The sequence below is a fragment of the Molossus molossus genome, unplaced genomic scaffold, assembly GCF_014108415.1.
Source record: "Molossus molossus isolate mMolMol1 unplaced genomic scaffold, mMolMol1.p scaffold_m16_p_3, whole genome shotgun sequence".
Classification (NCBI taxonomy): Eukaryota; Metazoa; Chordata; class Mammalia; order Chiroptera; family Molossidae; genus Molossus; species Molossus molossus.
In genome coordinates, this window is record NW_023425366.1 from 100,452,100 (window position 1) to 100,476,723 (window position 24,624).

General features: G+C 43.0%; 1 protein-coding gene and 1 pseudogene across 2 annotated transcripts in view; both read right to left on the reverse strand.

Annotated features, from left to right (window-relative positions):
- GTF2IRD2B (GTF2I repeat domain containing 2B) overlaps positions 1-17,626 on the reverse strand; it is a 69,050-nt gene extending 51,424 nt beyond the window's left edge. For both annotated transcript variants that reach the window (XM_036279361.1, XM_036279360.1), the window contains exons 1-3: positions 17,586-17,626; positions 9,061-9,164; positions 4,301-4,439 (exon numbers count right to left, since the gene is read on the reverse strand). In XM_036279361.1, the coding sequence (XP_036135254.1) occupies positions 4,301-4,439; positions 9,061-9,159 (238 nt within the window). In that variant the 5' untranslated portion in view covers positions 9,160-9,164; positions 17,586-17,626. The remainder of the gene's footprint in view (positions 1-4,300; positions 4,440-9,060; positions 9,165-17,585) is intronic.
- Positions 17,627-20,333: 2,707 nt separating this feature from the next.
- On the reverse strand, positions 20,334-20,728 carry LOC118642114 (annotated as a pseudogene).
- Positions 20,729-24,624: the final 3,896 nt, after the last annotated feature.

Here is a 24,624-nt window from a genome sequence, read left to right on the forward strand (position 1 = left end):
TACCATCAGCTTTTACCCGTTGCACTCATTCAACAGGACGACATATTTCTTTTTGTAAACCTGGACTACTTTGCCAATCTGCTGCCCTTTGTGGTGTCCTCGCACACACCGAACTTCATCATCCTTTTAGGTGGGCACGAATTGAACACTGGACTTCTGTCTCAGCTCTTTGGGAAGAGGAGAAGACATAACCTTCCTATGAAAGTGGGAAGGTGTACTGAAATGCCTTTATGGTTCTTGCCCTCGGCAGAAGTCACAAAGGGACTGAACTTCATTTTGACTGCTGGTGCTTCTACAAGGGCTGCAAAGGGAAGAGCTCATATGTCTTATAAGGGTTAAGATTTAGAATATATAAAGAACTCCTACAACTCAACAACAACAAAAATATATAACATATTAGTGCTAGAGGAAAGTAAACAGAATTATACTGTTAAAGGTTCTTACACTGGAGGTATAGCAGTAAAATATTAATTTTGGTTCACTGTGATAAATCAGGAGGGCATATTGTAACCCAAGAACAACCAATTAAAAAAATAAATAAAACCAAGAGCTGAAAAGTCAATAGAGGAGAGAAAATGTAATACAAAAATTTCTCACTTTAGCCCTGGCTGGTTTGGCTCGGCGGTTAGAGTATCGGACTGCAGACCAGAGAGTCCGGGTTAGGTTCCTGCTAAGGGCAGGTACCTCGGTTGCAGTTTGTCCCCGGCCCCACTGGGGTCATGTGGGTGGAAACCCCTCGGTGCATCTCTCTCACATCGATGTTTCTCTCTCTCTCCCTCTCTCCTTCCTGCTCTATCTGAAGATAAATGCAAAAAAAATGTCCTCGGGTGAGGATAAAAAAAAACTGCGTAGGAAACTACACACAAAGGAACAAAGTAAATATGGGACAAATAGAAAAGAAACAGCAAGATAAAAGCCTTAAATTAAACCATATAAGTAATTACATTAAATGTAAATGGATAAAACAATCCAAGAAAAAATCAGAAATTTTCAGTTTTTTTAAAAAGATCTAATTGCATATGTTTATAAGAGACATAGTTTATTTTATTTTATTCTTATTTATTTATTTTTTTATCCTTACTCAAGGAAATTTTTGCATTTATCCTCACATAGAGCAGGAGGAAGGGGGGGAAGAGAGAGAGAGAGAGAAACATTGACGTGAGAGAGACACATTGACCGTTGCGGCCCACACAACCCCAACCGGGGCCAGGGACAAACTGCAACCGAGGTACGTGCCCCTAACGGGAACCGAACCCAAGACTCTCTGGGCCACAGGCGATGCTCTAACTGCTGAGCCAAACTGGCCAGGGTAAGAGACACAGTTTATATACAGACACAGAAGGCTCAAAGTAATTGAATAGAAAAAGACATACCATTGCAAATATTAATCATAAGAAAGTTGATATGGCTATATTAATACAGGACAAAGTAGACTTTAAGACTAGGTATAAAACAAAGAGGAACATTTCATCATTTCATAAGGGGAAAAAACAATTCACCAGGAAAACATTACAATCTTAAATGTGTATGTATTTAGTAACATGTTCATATCCCTATCTTCAACATATATGAAGCAAAATATATTAACCAAAAGGAAAAGCAGACAAATACACAATATTGTTGGATATTTTAACAATCCTTTGTCAGTAATTAATAAAAATAAGTACACAAATTAAAAAATGATAAAGGTGAATTTTAACAACCTGACCTACTTAATCTATTAACTGCAGAATCCAAAATTCTTTGCAAGTGCTTATGGATCATCACCAACATAAATGATGTGCTAAGGTATAAATTAGTTCTTGATAAATTTAAAAAGATTAAAATCATATCCAGTATATTTCTGGAACACAATGGAATTTAATTAGAAATCAATAATCCCAAAATTCCCAAATATTAAGAAATTGAGAAACATGTTCCTAAGTAACTACGGGTCAAAAAAAATTACTAGGGGTATTAGAAAATATTTTGACCTAAATGATAATGAAACCGCAACATGCAAAGTCTTTGGAGTACAGCTCGGGCAGAACCTAAAGGGAAAATTATAACTTTAAATAAATATTTTTTAAAAAGACAATGACCTAAGCTACCAAATCAAAAAGTTAGAAGTTAAAAGCAAATAAATGTAAAGAAATTATAAAAAAAGGAGATAATAAGGATAAGAGGAAAAAAAATTGACAAGGAAAAAAGATGAACAATAGAGAAAATCATAAAGCCAAAAGTTGGCTCATTGGAAAGATAAGAAAAATGGATGAATTCCTTGCAAGATTTATCAAGAAAAAGAGAGAAAACACAAATGATCAATATCAGAAATTAAAGTAGAGCTATCAATACAGAGATTAAAGCTATAAAGCCAATATTATAAACCATTTAATCAAATTTGACAACTGACATGAAATAAAGAAATTAAAAATAAAGTCTACTGAACTGGGTACAAGAGGAATAGAAAACATAAATAGCCCTGGCCAGTGTGACTCAGTGGTTAGAGTGTCAGCCCGTAGACCCAAGAGTCGCAGGTTCAATCCCAGCCCCACTTGGGGCGCATATGGGAGGCAACCAATTGATGTGTGTCTTTCACATCGATGTTTCACATTGTGTTCTCTCTCCCTCTCCCCCCCCCCCCCTTCCACTCAATGGAAAAAATATCTTCAGGTGAAGAGTAACCAAAAAAAAAAAGGCATGAATAATCCTATATCTGAAAAATTACCAAGCAATTGTGAAACTTTAAAAAACTCTGTAATTAAATTTCAACAATTAGAAATCTAATTGCCAGCAGACATTAATGAACCGAGAATACCCTCCTCAATCACACACTCAGCATATTTTTAATCTATCTTCTTGATAGTAGAGACCCTAAATTTTGGTTTTAGAAGTCAGTACGAATCAATCTCTCTCTCTCTCTCTCTCTCTCTCACACACACACACACACACACACACACACAGAGGCACACACACATGGGAAATTCTCTGTGATTCGGAAGGGAGCTGGTGGACATGTCCCATCTCAGCCTGTTTCTTAATGTCCGAGTGGGTGTAAAGGTCTCTTCCCTAGACCCTGAGCCCCTTGATAACATGTCCTGCCTTTCTGGCTTCTGGGAAATAGCTTCTAAGGAGCGTGCTCTCTCCCTTTTCTCACTGTGTATCTCTAAGGTCCCTTCCAACTTTAGTCCTGTTCTGTGTCCCCCATTTCTTCCATAGCTGCTCCTCTCAGGAAACACTACACTGAGGGGCTCCTTTAGTCTGACCAGAGGCGATGCTGTGTGGGCCAGAGAGACATATACATAATTTTACTACAAAACAAATGTATATCTATCAAGTCAAGATCATATCTCTATCTATACATATAGCTCCTCTGTCAATCCTTGGAGACATCTACATATCTATAAATCTACATCTATATGTATATCTATATATCTTTATTTACCCTTTGATTAAAATTTCCTTTTTCTTTTCTGCTTGATTCCAGAAAATACAAAATTGTTAACTCAGTATTTGGTAGATGATGTACAGTGGTACAGATAATCAACACACAAAATGTAGGTTTTAACACCTTAGAGCAGCTATTTTCAACCAGTGTGCCTCAAGCATTTTTAAAACATGCAATGCCTGCCTATTTAGTCAGGGGCACTGATCTCTTCCCCCTTACATTGTCAGATAAAAAAAATGACAACAAGCCAACACAACAATATCTGTCTGGTGTGAATGAATCAAAATTATACCCTTTTTCTTTTTTCTGGTCAGCTCAGCAAAAAATATATGTTTTGGTGTGCTACAGAATTAGTTTGAGTGTGCCATAAGATGAAAAAGGTTGAAAACCGCTGCCTTAGAGTGAAATTTCCCTCGAACATGGCCACATACGCTCATTAATGCCCCTGGGCACTCGCAACACATACTGGCATGTAAGGTTTGAAAGTCCCATAGTAAAAATAGGGAAAATGGAGTAAAATGGTCATTAACCAAAAATAATACCAAATAAGCCCCCAAGGAGTTTTACCTTTTCCTTTGGGAAGGAGTAAAATAAGAGTATTTTATAAATGTGGGTTTATTTTAGGAATCAAAGACAATTTACTTTATGTGCTTCAAATTTAGTTTACAAAACCAGAGTCCCAGTACAAACACACTGACAGTGTTTCTTGGACTCTCCAGGGTTAGTGCATTCACTGGTATGCCAAGTTAGAGGAGATGTGTCAGAACTATCTTTAGAATAATGCTTATCTTAGAAAAAAACGATACATAAGACTTGCCTGCAAATATTTTAAGATTTTGTTTGAATACAAAGGATAAAAATATTAACACCTACAGTATTTCGCAAAATCCTTCTGCAAATCCATCCTGGCGTTGACAAAAGCTCGTCCTTTCTCGGTTCCAACGACAAACACGTCTGTTTCATACATTGCAATGCAGGCCACCTCTGCCTTGGACTTGGCCAGTTCTTTGCACTGAAATACAAAAATAAAGTGTTCTATTCAAGGGCAGATCCAGACTTTGTGGGCTCTAAGAAGACTGCTTTAAGAAAGTACAAAATTAGGTGCAACATTTTTTAGAATGAGAAAAATCACCAAGAAGAAACCAAAACAAATGTATCAAGCAAATACCATAAACCCATCATAGAACCCCGAGGAGAACATAGTTTTATGGACTACCTGTGATACTGTGATTTACAATAAGGAATATATATTTGGTCTTTGTCCACTGTTCCCAGCACACCACTCCTAAAACCCTTGGAATTTTCCCAGTGAAGAGAATGATAAAGGTGAGTTCTGTGAGCCTTTCTAACAAATTAATCAAACCTGAGAAGTGGGTCATGAGAACCCACATTTATGACAGATCAAAAGCACAGGTGACAATGTGATTGCAACAGACACCTGAAGGGGGGCAGTGCTGTAGGACTGAACCCGTAACTGGTGGGACCGGATGCTGTCTCTGGGTAGAAAGTGTCAGACCTGAGTTGAATTGTAGGATACCAGCTGGGGTCGGAGAATTGCTTGTTTGTGTGGGAAACCTGCCCCAATATATTGGAATTAGGTGCAGAATCTTTTTTTTCTAGTTTTGGCTGTCAACTCTTTGATTGCCTCTTCCTGTGACAATAATCATTTAAACATCATCTTAATAATTTAATATGTCCTCCAACATGGTTCATTACATTTTCATTATTGATGGTAGGGACGTATAAAACATGAAACTCACACACAGACACACTTGCTGTTCATCGTAGTGCTGCAGGCTTATATGGTCTACACACGCATTCTGACACACTGTACTATGTGGAATTCCTTTCAAAGAGTTAAAAGAATGTTTGGTGTATTTATAACTACATATGCTACATTACTGGGTATATTCCTGACCATATATGGGTATATTTCGACAAGGCGTCAATAAAAAACAAATCCTCTGTTTATAATTTTACCTGTTTAATGATCAGAAGAATTTTCCACAGACCAGCATTTGGCTAAACCTTGTTTCATCTCCGCTACCCAGATATGCTCACACCACAAACAACCCCAGGCTTTGTCCCTTGATGTCATGTTACCGGATCAGTTGACATAGTGGACTATAGAAAAATTCCTGGAAACTATTCCTACACTGGGATTTTGAGCAATAACTTACTTGGATATAAAAATAACAGCAAGCCAAACTAAAACTAAATGTATCCTCAGTCCATCTTCCCCTTGTCAAGACCCCAAAGATGCCATGTCGGCTCCAACATCACCTGACATGGTGGATTAGGTCGGCAGAATAATGGCCCCACAAAGATGTCCATGTCCTAATCCCCAGAACCTGTGAATAGGTGACCTTACATGGCAAAGGGGACTTTGCCGATGTGACTGCATTTAGGATCTCGATACAAGGAGGTACTTTTGGATTATCTAGGGTGGCCCAATGTAATCACAAAGGTGCTCATAAGGAAAAGAGGAAGGCAGAAGGAGATGAGACAATGGAATCAGAGGGCAGATTGGTGCCCTTGCTGGAAGGGGCCACAGGCCTAGTGATATGGGTGGCTTCTAGAAGCTGGATAAGTCCAGGCACAGATTCTCCTCGGAAGCCTGCAGAAGCAACACAGCTCTGTTGACACCTTGATTTTAGGCCTGCAAAACCCATTTTCTGCCTTCTGACCTTCAGACAGTAAATGTATGCTAAAATTTTTATAATATGTGTATTTTATAATATGCACGAAGTTTGTGTGGTTTGTTACAGCAGCTGTAGGAAACTAGTACAGGGGCTATGGCAAAGAAAGTCAGAGTAGAAGGAGACAGCAACCTTAACTGATGTGGCTAACATACCTTATTCCAGCAAATTTTACAAAAACATGTGCACATACTGCTAGGACCCTCCCAAGACCGTGGAAGGGGCCAGTGCAAGGGGGAGCCCAGAACTCAGGCTCCTTCAGCTTCATGGCAAATCTCTCTGTGTCAAATAAACCAAAAATTCAGCAGTTAATGTGACGTAGAGACTCTGGTATCAGGTGAAGTTACCCATTCTTAGTCTTACTGTGTCATTATCATCAATTGAAAATATATTTTTAAAAAGCATTTTTTCTCATTATGAAATATACATATTATAAAACTTTAGCAGATACAGAAAAGTACACAGAAAAAAGAAATCCCCTGGAACTCCATTATCCAGAATTAAGCACTATTTACGTTTTGAAATATGCACACACACATACGTAATTTTTATTTATTTATTTCTTAATTATTTTTCTTTATTGATTTTAGAGAGAGGAAGGGAGAGGGAGAGAAATAGAAACATCGATGAGAGAGAACATTGACTGGCCACCTCCTGCACGCCCCTCACTGGCGATTTGGCCCACAACCTGGGCATGTGCCCTGACTGGGAATCAAACCGGCGACCTTTTGGTGCATGGGTTGATGCTCAACCACTGAGCCAACCAGCCGGGCATAATTTTTAAAAACAAAATGAGAATCGTATTACTATACAGTAGGTTGGCCTTCTGCTTTATTCACTTACTATTTTTGAGCATTTATAATCCTGAAAAACATGATTTTTAAGTAAATATATAATAATCTGTCCTGAGTTATCCAGTTGGGTCCAATGTTAGTTTAACCATAACATTATTGAAAGTTTTTTTCCTGTTACTCATAAGACTGTAACAAACGTCCAAGAACATAAATGTTTCTGTACATGTTCGATTATTTCTGTGGGCAGAATCAGACATGTGGAACACCTGAGTCAAGGGGTATAAATTATTTATGGTTCTTGAAACGTATTACAAATAGTATTTCAGAGGGGCTCACACTCCCACCAGCACTATAATAGAGGCCATGCCACCTCACCATCACAAGCACTGAGAATCACTAATTGTGGGCTGGGCTTACTGACTTGCTTCCCCAGAACAGGACATGGAGCGGGAAAAACAGTAACGTGACAAGGGAGAAATGTGGCAGATGCTACCTGTAGTAGTCAGGGGTCTCCAGAGAAACAGAACCAATAGGAGACTGTATACATACAACATGAGGTTTGTTACAATGAAATGGCCCATGTGATTGGCTGAGAAGGCCCATGTCTGCTGTCTGCAAGCTAGAGAGAGACCCAGGAAAGCCGGTGGTATAGGTCAAAGGCCCGAGGAGTGGGAACTGATGGAGTAAACTCTGGTCCGAGTCTGAAGGCCTGACAAGCAGGAGTGCAGAGGGCAGGAGATCAGTGTCTCAGCTCAACAGGCGGGCAGAGAACAAATTCAACCTTCCATCGTTTTGTTCTAGCTGGACCCTCAGTGGGGTAGAGGATGCATTCCCATAGCCGGGAGGGCCACCTGCTTTATTCAGGTCACAAACTCAAGGGCTCATCTCTTTCAAAACTCCATCACAGACACCCCCAAAGTATTAGTTAGCCAGTTATTTGGGCATCCCCTGGCCCAATCAACTTGACACATACAATTAATCATCACACCACCTTGACCAAGTGATCAAGGTGAACCTTACCAGTGATTAGACATGTTGATGTCATGAACCACCTGATACAAAGTGATGAAAGGCAAACCTCTGTGATGAAGGTTAAAACCGCTGTGGTTGCCCTGGCCGGTTTGTTCAGTGGTTAGAGCGTTGGCCCATGGACCAATGAGTCTCAGGTTCGATTTCGGTCAAGGGCACGTACCTCGATTGCAATTCATCCCCAGCCCTGGTTGGGTCATGAGGGAGGTAACTAGTCGATGTATCTCTCTCACATTGATGTTTCTCCCCCCACCCCTCCCACTCTATCTGAAGATAAATGGAAAATATCCTCGTGTGAGGATTTAAAAAAAACCAAATTCTCAAACAAGGTAACACAGGTGCCTTCATAAAAATTTCAGATCTGGAAAGCTTACATTTTTTTTTATCCTCACCCGAGGACATTTTTCCATTTTTTGTTCAGATAGAGTGGGAGGGAGAGAGAGGAAGAGGAAGAGAGAGAAACATCGATGTGAAGGGACACATCGAGTGGCTGCCACCTGCACGACCAACCAGGGCCACGGACAAACTGCAACCGAGGTACGTGCCCTTAGCGGGAACCGAACCTGGGTCTCTCTGTACTGCAGGCCGACGCTCCAACCGCTGAGCCAAACCGGCCAGGGCAAAAGCTTACATTTTTATCCATAATGTAAGAAAAACAAAAATAAGATAATTTTTAAAAAGTATATGACAAGCCCTGGCCGGTTTTGCTCAGTGGTTAGAGCGTCAGCCCAAGGATCAGAGTCACGGGTTCGATTCCAGTCAAGGGCACATACCTCAGTTGCGATTTGATCCCTGGCCCTGGTTGGGGTCATGCGGGAGGCAACCAATTGCTATCTCTCTCACATTGATGTTTTCTCTCTCTCTCTCTCTCTCTCTTCCTCCCTCCTCCCCTCCCACTCTAACTGAAAATCAAGGGAAAAATATCCTTGGGTGAGGATTAAAAAAAAAAATTATCTGACAATCCGATTATCCTCTATGAAGGTTATGCTTACATAGACAAGATGGAAAACTTTAATTGAATATTAAAAATGACAGTGAAGTGTTTCACAGTTGTGTTATTTCTATGGTTACCCAACCGCGGAACGTCTTATAGAACTGTACCCCATCTCACCATGGACTCCAGAGCAGACACGAGGAACGTCACCACCATCCTGCTCTCTGGGGATGCGTCGTTTTCCATGGGCATGGTAGACGTGGCTACTTGTGCCATGATCCCTGCGCAAGAGAATTAAGAAGAAAGTGAGTGGAAGAAATCCAGTGTCTTGTTAAACACACATTTAGACCTGTAAAGATCCACCACATGACCTAGTTCAAACCTTCCTTCAGAGTTGAAGAAATTGACACTAAATGACATTGATTTACCCAAGATCTCTGTATAGTAATGCTTTCATATAGTGGATATATTTTCTACTAAACCTAGACATCACCTCCTCATAAAGTAAATTCAGGTGTTATGCTAGAGAAGCATGGTAACTACTTCCTAGATGAGGAGGAGAAGGCATGAACTTACTGATCCAGTGACGTTTTGCAGATTTCAGCACGGCAGTGCCAGACACCACATTCTGTTTCACATGCACAGAAAAGGAGATACGTGGGTTTGTATACTAAAGACGGGAAGATAAAATCCCTTCTTTTCCTGCTAGGACTTCTGCATAAAAGCTCACTCCAAATTTCGCCAAACTCTGTATCGAGTTAGCATTATAACATTTATTTGAACCCTGGCTGGTTTGGCTCAGCGGTTAGACCAGAGTCATGGCTTCGAGTCCGGTCCAGGGCATGTACCTTGGTTGCAATTCAGTCCACGACCCTAGTTGGGGTCGTGTGGGAAGCAACCAATCTATGTGTCTCTCTCCCATTCATGTTTCTCCCCCCCCCCCCCCAGCTCTGTCTGAAGACAAATGGGAAAAAAGTATCCTCGGGTGAGGATTAAAAAAAAAAAAATTCCTTTGAAAAGTTTCTCTGACACCATAGAAAACTTTGTAAAATAAAGCATGCAAAATGAATACTTGTCACGCCCCTGCCATAGTTGGCTTAATTATATTTGTAAGCAAAAGGTGAATAAAGCAGGCCAGGCTGGTGACACCAGCTCAAGGAGCGTGAGGCATGAGGCACTGGTCCCACAGGATCGGCAGCCAAGAAAGCCAGGTTGTGGGTTTCCCAGACCATTAACCAGTCCGTGACCGCAGTGAGCTGCACCCAGACTCCTCTACGAGGAAGGAAACACTAAATCAATCACCTTCACCTCTGACCATTTCTGAGCCCCCTCAATTTAAAATCAAGGGAACCACATATTTTATGAGTCCATCCATATGTAATGTCCAGAACAGTACAATCTCAGAGACAAAGATCAGAGGTGGTTTAGGACTGAGGGGAGGGGTAGCTATGGGATATAGGTTTTTTAAAATTTTTTTTAAATTTATCTTTATTGTTGAAAGTATTACAGATGTCCCTCCTTTACCCCCATTCATTGACCATCCCACCCCCCACACCCCTGCCTTCACTGCACTATATATGCAGGGTTTCTTTCTGGGGTGCTGAAAATGTTCCAAAATTGATACCCTAAAAACCACTGCACCCTGGCTGGTTTGGTTCAGCGGTTAGAGTGTCGACCTGCGGTTCAGAGAGACCCGGGTTCAGTTCCTGCTAAGGGCATGTACCTCGGTTGCAGTTTGTCCCCGGCCCTGGTTGGTTGTGCGGGTGGCAGCCACTCGATGTGTCCCTTTCACATCGATGTTTTTCTCTCTCTCTCTCTTTCTTCCTCTCTCTCCCTCCCACTCTATCTGAACAAAAATGGAAAAATGTCCTCAAGTGAGGATTTAAAAAAAAAAACCACTGGACTGTATACATTATTTTATGACAGTTTTTAAATTTTGTTATTAATCCTCACCCGAGGATATTTTTCCATTGGTTTTTAGACAGAGTGGAAGGGAAAGAGGGAGAGAGAGAAACACTGACGTGAGAGAGACCTATCAGTTGGCTGCCTCCCCAATGATCCTGACTGAGGCAGGGATTAAACCTGCAACCCGGGCACAACTGGGAATCAAATCCGAGACCTTCCAGTCTGAGGGCTGACGTGCTAACCACTGACCCAAACTGGCCCAGGCTGGAAGGTATACTTTAAATGGGTGAATTGTGTGGTATGTGAATTTTACCTAAATAAAACCGTTTTTATTTTGATTTTTTAAATGTTTTTATTGACTTTTAGAGAGCAAGGAAGGGAGAGAGAGATAGAAACATCAATGTGAGAAACATGGATCAGCTGCCTCCTGCACTCCCTCTACTGGGGATCAAGCCCACAACCCAGGCATGCGCCCTGACCTGGAATCAAACTGGGATCTCTGTCCATGGGACGGCGCTCAGCCCACTGAGCCACACTGGCTGGGCAATAAAGCTGTTTTTAAAAATCAAACAAAATCAGAGTGGTTGGATGGAGAAAAAGGAAATTAACACTTAGAGAACACATACTATTTGCCAGTGCTTTTTTTTTTTTTAATCCTCATCCGAGGACATTTTTCCATTTTTTTGTACAGACAGAGTGGGAGGGAGAGAGAGGAAGAGAGAGAGAGGGAAACATCGATGTGAAAGGGACACATCGAGTGGCTGCCACCCGCACAACCAACCAGGGCCGGGGACAAACTGCAACCGAGGTACATGCCCTTAGCGGGAACCGAACCCGGGTCTCTCCGAACCGCAGGTGGACGCTCTAACCGCTGAGCCAAACCGGCCAGGGCTGCCAGTGCTTTTTTGATAATCCAATTTAATACACACTCTCTAAGGGAAAAATTACTCCCATGCAAGCACTCAGAATGGGGGGAGCCTATTCAGGGCTGTGCAGCTGATGCATGGTGGAGCGGGGGCTGGGATACAGTGGAGGAGCAGACAAGCAAACTGAAAGCCACTCAGAGCCCAGATAAAGGATCTCGAAGGGGCAGGTGCCCCATGATTCATTCGGGTGACCACATGTCCCAGGCCAGATCAGTCCCAGTTCACCCTGCCTTGCGGGTAAGTTAGTAAGAGCACTCCCTTCGATCTCCAGTGCCTGGAGAATGCATTATAAATTGTTCCCATGTGGGTGGTTTGTGAAATGAAAAAAACATCCCAAGGACATGACTGTTGTATGTCCTTGAAACAACCTCTAAGCTCAGAGGTTTCTCAAAAAAACAATCAAAGTGGGACACTCATTTTCTGAGCTCAAACATTGTTTATGTCTTCGTATTTTATTTAGCAAGAAGAAAAATGGTAAAAATGACCATTTACTCTTTCCTTTTAAGAAAAAGGAACAAGTTTTATTGTAAAAATTCCTCAACTAATGTAAACTAGACCCTCATTAGAATTACATTTTATATCTCTGACTATCAAAGGTGAAATACCTGTTCATGTCATAAAAATTTTTTGGTAAGTTACACTTGAGTTTGTAGTTTCCTTTTACTGTATGCCTGGGCTGAGTTATGGAGAAATGGGCACCTCAGGAACTTATTAATTAAAGTCAAGGTCTCAGAGACCTGAAATATTAACCTTTGGAAATAAAAATTAGGAACATAAAAAAATAAACGAGGCATCCATTTCAAGATTTCAGAGGTTTGATAAACAGAGTGGATGACATTTCAAGTGATGGAAATTTTTTTTCCTTTTTTTAATCCTCACCCGAGAACATTTTTGCATTTATCTTGAGATAGAGAGGGAGGGAGAGAGGGAAGAAGAGAGAGAGAGAAACATTGATGCGAGACACACGGAGTGGCTGCCACCCACACGACCCCAACTGGGGCCGAGGACAAACTGCAACCAAGGTACGTGCCCTTAGTGGGAACCGAACCCAGGTCTCTCCAGTCTGCGGGCCAATGCTCTAACCACTGAGCAAACCGGCCAGGGCCCAAGTGATGGGAATTTTAATAGATGGAAAGGAATTCTAGATCAGAACAGGCAAACTTTTTCTGTAAAGGGACAGATAATTAATATTTTCAGCTTTGGAGATGTGGTCTTCTTCATGTGCCTTAACCCTGCAGCAAAGCAGCCACAGACAAGCTGTAAATCAATGAGTGTGGCTGTGTTCCAATAAAACTTTATTCACAAAAATAGGTGGCAGTCTGGATTTGACCCACAGACTGAAGACCGTTAACCCGTTCTAGATGTTTACTTTTCGTTAGTAACTATTACGTTGAAAAGTCGAGAAAGTCTTCAAAGATTGCTGAGAAAACTATATGAAATTTGAAAGATTTTTAAGTTTACATGTCCAGTTCTTAAAGAGCAAAAAATTATGTATTATATAACATCTGTGATCACAATATATACATCAAATTGCTATGGTGTACATCTAAAACGAATACAATGTTATATGTCAATTCTATCTCAATAAAACTGGCACACATTTTTAAGAAAAGAATAACAAGAAATTTTAAGAGAATCAAGTATTCTATTCTGGAACGATCAAGGAGTATGGAAGAAAATGAGAAACAACACATATTTTCAATAAAATATAAACGATTAACAAATAACCAAGAACTTTAGCTTAACTCAATAAATGAATAAACATTAAAAACAATAACCACCAAAAGTATACTGAGCACCTGCTATGTGAAAACATCCACGCTGGCAGGAAGGGCAGGGAAGAAACAAAGGTGAGTAAAATCCACTTCCCGCGCTCTCAAGTGAGGCAGACCACAGACATGGCAGGATAGCAAGTAATAAAGGCACCGTGAAAAGCCAGACACCCTTGGAATGGTCCAGGGCACGTGGGAACACAGAATCAACCACTGAGGGCATGAGAGAGTGAAGGCTCTTCAGCAAGTTCTGAGGAAAGAAACGGTCCAGGTTGAAGTGTGGGCAAACCCCTGGCGCTCTGGGCAGCAAACATCAGGGGCTAAACCAGGGGCAAACAGGAAGAACGGTGACCCACTCCAAGTTGCTACTGCAGATTAACACCTGTGGCAGCTGGCGCCAAGCCCTGTGTCCACTAAAGGTGAGGTGGTCAGTCACACATATCACACGTTCCTCTCCAAGTGAAGAAAAGAGGGAGAAAAGGCTGCTTAATTTTTCATTTGCAGCTCTGAGTAAATCCAGTCTTATACATAGACGTCTGTTTACTTCAAAGTACAGCATGAAACTGAACTGTAAAAATTTTCCCCCTTAAAACACAAAGCTTGGCCCAGAAATTCCATTACTTGGTATATACCCGAGTTGAAAACATATGCACAGACAAACGTGTACACGAATGCTCACAGCATTATTCACAATAGCCAAAAAATGGAAACAACCTTAATTTCCATAAATTGACAGAAAATAAAAATGTGGTATACCCATATAATCGTTATTCAGCCATAAAAGAGAAAGAAAGAAACCAGGCCTAAATGACCCCTTAGTTTATCTACAGGAAATGTCCAGAATAGGCAGAGCCAGGGGCAGGGGCAGGAAATGGGGAATGACTGTCACAGTTTAATGGGGGCTCTGTGAGGCAAAGTGCAAGTTCCAGAAGGTTTTCTTTTTGTTTATCCTCACCTGAGGACATTTTTCCATTTTTTGTTCAGATAGAGTAGGAGGGAGAGAGAAGTGGGGGGGGGGGGGGGGGGGGGGGGAGAGAAACATCGACGTGAAAGGGACCATCGAGTGGCTGCTACCCGCACAACCCAACCAGGGCCGGGGACAAACTGCAACCAAGGTACATGCCTTTAGTGGGAACTGAACCCGGGTCTCTCTGGACCACAGGCCAACGCTCTAACCACTGAGCCAAATCAGCCAGGGCCCAGAAGGTTTTCCTAAGTCTCTCTGAGCTTCACGAAGTCCTTCTGGTTGCCTGCTCTGGCAGTTCACTCATTCCAGTGCCTTTTCTTCAAAATGAGTCTTATATCTGTTCACAAAGCCGCATTCCTGCCCTGGCTCATTTATGTGACTAAAAAATAAGTGAAGATGCAGGAAGCTACAGAAAAGTAGTTCTACTTCTGGTTTTGTGCTAATGAACATGGAGAAATAGTCAAGGTTAGTTCTCACCCACCCTGCCTGTTTATGACAATGACCTCAGTGACACCTGCCATTCTAAGATGTGCCAGAGATTGTGACTGAGTAAAATAAGGGGAAAAAGTAAGAAATGGGGCTCAATGGTTATCCCGTTCCCCTGGTGGGCACCTGTTATTGGTTGGTGGGTGTTTGTTTACACCAGTGAAGTCCTGGCCAGGTAGGTGGCTAGCAATGTGATTGATGCTCTGACCCAAGGACTTGTCACTGCTGAGAAGTACCATCATTGCAGCAGGCCTTCCCCAGGCTTGTGTGTTTGAGACTGGGTTGAAGCCTGTCTGGTCTCCTGATGTAAGTAGAGGGTAGCGTTGCCCATCTTTTGTTTGGATGACCCCCACCCTACACCAAGCCAGTGGTGCACCTGGCTCTTCTGGGGCCTGCTGCTCTACTGCTGTGTGAGTCATATCCTCACCTATGCAAGGGCCCTCCCTGTAGGTGCTCACATTTGACTAAGCTGCTCTGGAGAAACCCCCCATGTGCACAACACTGGCTTCCCTTCACCACCTCCTAGAACAGGACCCTAGTGGGCAGACAGCAGCTGCCAATGTCTTTCCAAAGGACTTCCATTTCCCAACTGCTCAGAGCCTGGGGCCTTCTCCCCCTGCACCTTGATTTGCTGTGCCAGGTGCTTTTTGAGCTAGGAATGGGGCTTTTGTGTTCTGGTTTACTAAACTTTGGTTGGATTTTTACTGCCAAGGGAGGTCTCTTTAGGGGCACTGCAGGGTCCCTGACTTCCCCTAAGGGAAGAGGTTATTGGAAACCCTGTTTACCAGTTAAAGTTCTTAATCCTCAAGGATATAGGGGTGAGTGTGGGAGAAGTCCCCATATGGTATATCTTCTCCAAAGTATGTTTCACTTGAAGGTTATTTTGGGTGGAAAAAAAAAACAAACAAAAAATCAAGAGCAGGGAACCACCTGGTGTCAGCTGCCAGCTACATTTGCTTACAGGCCTCAACCGGTGGGAAGACCCCTTGGCTACAAGGCCTGGTAAGGTACAAGGTGCCAGAGCTCCAGGGCACTGGCTCAGCCTCCTCACACTGCTCACCCGTATGAGCAGACAGCTGCTGAAGGACCCACAGGTGCTGTTTGCTGGCTACAAAGTCCCCCACCCCTTGGAGCACAAGATCATCATCCGTGTGCAAACCACACCAGACTACAGCCCCCAGGAGGCCTTCACCAATGCCATCACAGACCTCATTAGCGAACTCTCCCTGCTGGAAGAGCGATTCCGGGTGAGGAGCCAGTCGTGCAGGGCTGGGGTGGGTTGGGTTGGTCTGGACAACATCCTGTATGCCCGAGATGTGGGTTCTCATGCCCACACCTAGGACAACCCTGGGTTGTTACCTCTCATTTATTTGGGGGGAAGGGATAGAGGTGATGACAGAGCAGGGACTTCTACCATAGCCTCCAGGAAGTGTGGATGAGGTTATGGAGTTGAGGCCTGGGGCCTGTTGTCTGCATCCATGGGTGGGAACCTTACCTAGTGCTCCAGGGTCTCCTTGTGCACTCTGTGGTCCCTATGGCAGCAAGGGGCCTACTGCCCCTTAGTGCTGTTCCTCCAAGTCTGTTCTCTGTGCTGGCTGCTCTGTGGTTTTTAAGGCTGGCTGTGTCCAGGGTGCAGGGGTGGGGAACTGCCGGCCTGCAGGCCATATAAGGCCCGAGAAATCAATACCAGCTAACATCACACGCCTCACCAAATTAGCCTGACCAAATATAGCAAGCTAATTTTTAAGTTGATAATTTTGTATGGCCCTTGAATGATGTTATAAATATCCAAATGGCCCTTGGCAGAAAAAAGGCTCCCCACCCCTGGATGGAATCAGGGTTTCTTTTTGGGTGATGAAAATGTTCTGAAATTAGATAGTGGTGATGGCTGCAAAACTGTGAATAAACGATAAACCAATGAATTGTGCGCTTTTAAAGGGTGATTTTTATGGCATATCACACTAAAGCTGTTATTACACAGCAAAGCTTGGGTTTAAAGGGCAGAAAATACAGCCTTACCCGTCTTTCCCCCGCTTTATCTCTAAACCATAAGTGATGGGCTGCAGTCTTGAGCCAGAGACCCATCTTAAGGCCTCTGAGTTTATTTTCCGCCAACAAGCCGCTACAGACTGCAAGACTGACTACACCCCCACCAAAACCCACGCCCCAGGCCACTCGGTTACGCACAAGGTGAGGGGCGGAGTCAAGGCGCCTTTGCCATGGAACCGGGCGTAGTTACCAGGCAACAGGGGGAGCCCCGCCCCCTAACCTAACCAATCAGGCAGCTCAAGAGCCCCATGTACGTCAAATGGGGCGTGATCTTACGCGCATCAGGCTCCAGAGAGCTAAGGGCTTGCAGCATCCTCCCCCACCGCTCCGCCTAGCCAATCAGAAGGGAGAAGGATGCGCGTTCTGTGCGTACGACCGTTGCCCCCACGGCTGGGCTTCCTCGCCCCACCCCCACTCCTCGGGCCCTGCCCGCCGGCAACGGGGTTCGGGGCCCGCTGGGCCGGCGGGGAAGGGGGAGCATCCTTCCGTGCGCCTGGGCGGGCGGCCTCCCTAAGCCTAGCTTTCGACAGGCCCGCAGAAGGAGAAAGTACCAAGAAAAGCACCCACTCTTAATGGCGACGGGGGTGGGGTACGCACCTGAGGTCCCGCCAGCGGGCAGCGGCCGGGAGGCCGCGGGGTCCGAGGGCTAGGCCACTGGGGAGCGGCCAAAGGTTGAGGGTAGCAGCCGGACGGCGAAGAGGTGGGGGCGCGGCGCGTGGGCGGCGATCGAGGGCCTGCTCCCCACTATCCCTCCTTTTTCTCTTTCTCTTTTTTTCCCTTTTTTTTTTTTTTGGCTTCCTGGAAGGCAGCCTCAACTCGTGTGTCCGCAGCGCCCCAAGTGGGAGCTGCCGTTTCCGGTGCTGCAGAATCCAGCTCGGCTGCACGCTGAGTGTGGAGGCTCAGTCCGGCTGGGCTGAAGGTCAGACGGGCTCATCGGGCTCCAGCCGCTGAGTGAGTGGCTGGCACGTGTCTGGCCTCATCCCTAGACACCGCCCCCAAACGTGGAGTACCTTCTTGCTGTTATTTAATGTACTTTAGTGTGGTTGCTATGTGTAGCTTTGTAGTGAGATCACAACTCCACTGACGGGGTGAAGCTGCCTTGAAGCCATCGAATTGTTATAAACTGGAACAGCGTGTCCTCACCTTTCCGTGGGGTCAGTGACAGCCAACCAGTCATGAGCTGTCCATCATGCCTTATTTATATTTTAAAGAAGTATCAGACAAAATTGAAGGCAACGATCTCATTCCTCTGCCTTTCCTTGACCAGAGATAACTGCTGTCTTGAAGCCAATGTGTTTTAATACATATTTTCTTTTGCAAAAAAGTGTCCCAAGCATGCTGACATTTTTTTAAAATAATAGTTTATTGATTTTGAGGGAGGGGGAGTTAATCCTCACCCGAGGATATTTTTCCATTGGTTTTTTAGAAAGAGGAAGAGAGGGCCCTGGCCGGTTTGGCCCAGCGGTTGGAGCGTTGGCCTGCGGTCCCGAGAGACCAGGGTTCGGTTCCCGCTGGGGGCATGTACCTCGGTTGCAGTTTGTCCCCGGCCCTGGTCGGTCGTGTGGGTGGCAGCCACTCGATGTGTCCCTTCACATCGATGTTTCTCTCTCTCTCTGTTCCTCTCTCTCCCTCCCGCTCTACCTGAACAAAAAATGGAAAAATGTCCTCGGGTGAGGATAAAAAAAGAAAGAGGAACAGAGGGAGATACATCTATGTGATAGAAACACATAGACCCCCACACGACCCCTTTCAGGGCTGGGGCTCAAAACTACAACCTAGGTAAGTGCCCTTGACTGGAAATTGAACCCGAGACCCTTCCCAGACCCTTCCCACCGCTGAGCCAAACCAGCCAGGGCATTCATCTTTTAGAGAGGAAATGAGGGGAGAGAGAGAGAAACATGTGAGAGGGTACTATCCATCAGCTGCCTCCTGCACACCCTCCACCTATGGTGGATGGAGCTCTCAACCTGGGCATGTGCCCTGACTGGGAATCAAACCAGCAACCTTTTGGTGCCTGGGAGGACACCTAACCAACTGAGCCACACTAAGTGGCTATCAATATGTTTCCTAACAGATGGCTATTTTTCTTTTTTGTATTTTTTAATCTGGGCTTTCAAGGTAAAGATAAATAATTAGTTGAGAAAGTACCTGCTTTTTTGACATCGTTTTAAAAAGAGATGTTTGAGCCCTGGCTGGTTTGGGTCAGTGGTTAGAGCATTGGCATGTGGACTGAAGGGTCTCAGGTTCCATTCCCAGCCCTGGTCAGGGTTGTGTGGGAGGTAACCAGTTGATATGTCTCTTATATCATTTCTCTCTCACTCTCCTTCCTTCCCTTCCACTCTATCTAAAAATCAATGGAAAAATATCCTCAGGTGAGGATTAATAAAAAATAAAAGATATTTGAAAATATTTGTTATGTTAGAGTTGATTCTCCTTATTCACTAATGTTCTATAAAGTCATAGTAAATATTGACTTAGCAAAACTGAACCACTGTTCCCAGGGGAAACACAAGGTTAGGTTTTTGCCAGCCTAGCCATTACATTTTTGTGATCTCAGCTATATATAACCTTGTTTTATGTGTGTTTCTGTTTAAAGATAACTTATTTACGATATATTGTTAATTCATTAGTTGAACTCAGAGCCAATAGCATTGTAACTCATGTGGAAGGAAGCTTATCTAGCAAGTGTTTCCTGCATAAGACACATTATACCTTTCTAGTGCTTAGGAACACTAGACAACACCTCCTGGGCATTTTTTTAAGGGGGGGGGGCATGTTTATTTGAGGTGCCAAAGCAGCAAGAGGCTCCCGGGTGGGGGTGGGGGTGGGCATGGTGGAGACTGAGCTGGGTGTGGGGGTAAGGGCTGACCCCTGGGCCCACAGCCTGGACCTGGAGGCTGCTGTGGAGTGGGGGGTACAGAAGTGCCCAAGAACCAGCTCTGGTGTTGGAGCTCAGGGCTCTTGGGCTGTGTACCCCCAACTGTTCCCCCAGCACAGCCAGCAGGACTTCACAGACATCCGTCCACACAGCTGGGGTCAACTGCATGTTCCCATGCCATTGTCAGGGCAGACAGGGCCCGGATGGGAGCAGGGCCTGGGGTTAGGCATCCTTTCCAGTGTCTCTGTGACTCAGTTCTGACTACTGAACCCAAAGGCTCCAGAGGGACCCTCAAATGAGGACAGTCTCATCACTGACCCTGGAATTGAGGGTGCAGGGGACAGGCCTGACGGTGGGGACTGAGGAGGAGGGGGTGGGATGGGGCAGGACGAGGAGTTGAGGGTCGAGTGGGGCTGGGTTTTCCTTACTGAGCTGTGGGAGGCAGGGCCCGGCACAGGTCCTTGTGGTCAGGCACCCGGGCGCAGCAGAGCCGACAGCAGGCTAAGCAAGAGCCTGAGGCCAGGCATGGTGGCGCTGGCCGGCAGCCCACTGTCAGCCGCGCTGATGTTGCACAGGAAACTGGCAGCAGTGGGTGCCCATGGACACCATGCCGATGTTGATGTTGGGGGGTGTGGGGCAGACCGGGGAACAGTCCTTGTTCAGGCTCTGGCCAAAGTCCACCATGTTCCCCACGCTGGGCCGCAGCAGATATGGTCACACAGTAGTTGTCAGAGTCGGAGCAGATGGTGGGCATCAGGCAGTAGAAGTTGCTGTTCTGATTCATGCAAGAGAAGCACACCAGGGAGTGGGCTCGCTCCACACTCAGAAGGGCAGCCAGCAGCAGTGGCAGGAAGTCCTTCATTCTGGAGGGGACAGGCTCCCGTTCAGGTTTCACACGTTTGGGTTTCACGTGCACAGAAAGCCCTCTGCGATTGACACCCCTTAATCCCCTCAGGGGCATTTTAAACAGCAAAACCAACACACATCACAAAAAATATAAAAAATAGAGCATGAAACAGACCAGTGTGATAGTGGCTTCTTTGACTTATAATGTAAATATAAAAATTCTCAATACACTGTTTTCATTTAAAAATTGTTAAAATGATACATTTTGTTATGTATATTTTACAATAAAAACATTAAAACATTTTTTTTCTTTATCGACTTTTTTTAGAGAGAGAGGAAAGGAGTGGGAGAGATAGAAACACTGATGAGAGAGAATACCGACTGGCCACCTCCTGCATGTCCCACACTGGGGATTTGGCCCACAACCTGGGCACGTGCCCTGACTGAGAATCGGACTGGCAATCTCTTGGTGCATGGGTCAACGCTCAACCTGAGCCAGGTACAATAAAAAAGTTTTAAAGGTGAAAATCCTCCCATTATATGATGCAGGCATTCCACTTACAGATATTTACCTAAGACAAATAAAACATATGTCAATACAAAGACTCTTACATGAATGTTCACAGCAGCTTTATTCATTATATCTGATGCAGGAAACAAGCTAAATGTCATTCAACAAGGAAATCAATAAGCAAATTGTGTTATGTCCATATAATGGAATGGTACTCAGCAATCAAAAAGTGAATTCTGGGTACATGTAAAAACATAGATTAGTTTCCAAAATCATCATGTTAAGTCAAAGAAGCCAGACATAACAGAGTCTGTATTTTATGATTATATATACATATTATTCTAGAAAGTGCAAACTTTCATAATGGTGGAAAATATATAAATTTCTTAGCATCAGGGGTGGAGAAAGCAATTGACTACAAAAGACATAAGGACACTTAGCAGGGGATGGAATTATGCTGTTTTGCGATTATGGTGATGCTCAAAGAGGTGAATACACTACACATTTTTTTTTTTTTTTTTTTTTGATATGTGCCCCTAGCAGGAACCGAACCCAGGACTCTCTGGTCCGCAGGCCGATGCTCAACTACTGAGCCAAACTGGCCAGGTCACATTACACATTTCTCAAAAATTGTCAAACTACTGTTTAAATGAATGCAGCTTATTAATACATAAATTACACCCCCATATTGATTAAGAAAATCAGCCCTTAACATTTCTGCATCATAAAATGTTAAAAGTACTTTAATGTGAGCATATGCAGGCACACTGTTCTCACTAAAATCATCTTACCACTGCTACTGTCTAACCACAACGATTTCTAATGAGAGCCAATAGTTTAATAAACAAAATAAGACATTTGTTTAAAAGTTGTTTGGGCCCTGGCCGGTTTGGCTCAGCGGTTGGAGCGCCGGCCTGCGGTACAGAGAGACCCGGGTTCAGTTCCCGCTAAGGGCACGTACCTCGGTTGCAGTTTGTCCCCCGCCCTGGTCGGTTGTGCGGGTGGCAGCCACTCGATGTGTCCCTTCACATCGATGTTTCTCTCTCTCTCTCTTCCTCTCTCTCCCTCCCGCTCTATCTGAGTAAAAAATGGAAAAATGTCCTCGGGTAAGGATAAAAATAAATAAATAAATAAAAAATAAAAGTTGTTTGGTTAATCTTTATCTCATTATTGACATAATTACTTTGTATATTTTATAAACTGTATTAGTATAATAATATGTGTAAAATTATCTGTATATATATTTTCATGCTCACAAATTTTACTCTTGTGTAATCAAAATAATTTGAAGACTACTTCCCTAAAAAGTTGGAAGATCCTGTTCTCAGAATACTGAAAAGAAGAAATTCATCTACAAGCAGAGGTTTGAGACCATTCAAGAAGATGACTGAAACCAATGGTAATATTAGAGTATACCACATTTATGTGATATAAGAAGACTGAAGATGGTAAAATGTCATCTTTCTCCTAGTTAATTCCTCTCAATTAGCTCATGAATTTAATGCAATTCCAATAAAAACCCCTGTGGGATTTTTTAATGCAACTTGACAAGATGATTTTAAAATTTACATCAAAGTAAATGTTATGAATAGCAAAGACAATGTTGTAAAAGAACAAAGAAGAGTGACTTGAGTGAATAAAAATCAGAGCATATTATAAAGCTGTAGCAGTTGAAAACTTGTCATAATGTTTCAAGGATAAATCAGTAGAAACAAATAGTTTCCAGAAATTGATCCATGTATATGGAAATTTATTATATGTTATAAATGGCGTTTCGAGCCTTCAGATAAAGTCCATTAAGGTAAAATTATTTTTAGAGCATCAAATATCTTTTGAAAAAATATTGATAAATATACAGTCCAGTCCACTCATAAAGATCAACTCGAAATCTAAATATGAAAAAATTAAAGCATTAGATTAAGTGTTTTAAAACTATTATAGAATAGCTTTATGTCTTGGTTAATAGTCTTTCTAAACAAGACAGAAAGCAAAAGCTCTAATGAATAAAATTAATAAAACTGACTATATCAAAATAAAATTTTGTAGATCAGAAGACACTAAGTAAATACAGAATAACATATTTCAACACTTAAGAGTTTCTATGCAGACTATACATATAAATTATTTCCATAAATGAATGAGACAACCCAATAGAAATGTGGCCAAAGATAAGGCTAGACAATTCTCAGTAGAGGAAACATGAAATGTCAGTTACCGTAGATGTTAAAACTCCCTAGAGATTAAAGAAATACAAAGTAAATAAAAATGAGATTTGCTTTAGGTATCAGATTGACAAACATTTAAAAAAGTCTGTATCAGGGGTTGAGTATATGAAAAAATAAACCCACTCATATACTATTGAAGCACAACTTTTGGAGAACAAATTAAAAATATCTATTAAGGTTTTAACATGAGCATTTTCTATGACCTAGTAGGTCTGTTTATCAGTACCTACCTAGGAGATACCTTCATTCAGGTGCAAAAGGAAACTTGTACAAGTATATTTCTTGTAATGGCAAAAATCAGAAATGTCCAAACGTCAAGAGAAGAATGGTTAAACAAGATGTAGTTTATTCATACTAACATGCAAGAGTGAAAAATAATGGGGTAGACCTAAACAAAAACTGTTATAAATTATGTCCAATATAGTTTTTTTTTTTTATCCTCACCCGAGGACATTTTTTTTTTTCCATTTTTTACTCAGATAGAGGGGGAAGGAGAGAGGGGAAGAGAGAGAAACATCGATGTGAAAGGGACACATCGAGTGGCCGCCACCCACACGACCCAACCAGGGCCGGGGACAAACTGCAGCCAAGGTACATGCCCTTAGCGGGAACCGAACCCGGGTCTCTGTGGACCGCAGGCTGACGCTCTAACCGCTGAGCCAAACTGGCCAGGGCTCTCCAATATACTTTTGAGTGAAAAGACAAAGTTGCAGAATGAGATACATATTATTCCAATTTTCTTTAAACATACACCCACACACATAAAGTATTTTCTTATGGCACCAGATATATGTGAGATGTAGTTAAAGAGGTCTTTAGCCTTATCCATATTAGTGTTTTATTTTTTTACAAAGGTAAAAATCATATTAGTTGTATAACTGAAAATTAATAATTTACTTTCAATAAAAAATAAAATGCAAAAAAGTTAATGATAATAATTAAAATATATAAGATTAACTTCACTCTTTCTCAAACTAGAGAATTTCAGCTACTCTAAATTAACAAAGAAATGAGAACATCTACAGGAAAATGTCATTATATGTGGTGGGAAAATTTAGCTTAGCTAACATTAGCAGATCTTTTAATACATTCAAGTAGCTGATTTCGGCTGTGGGGCCATCTTTTCCAAGCAACAAATTGGACAAAAATGCATGTACCGTATTTGCCAGCATACAG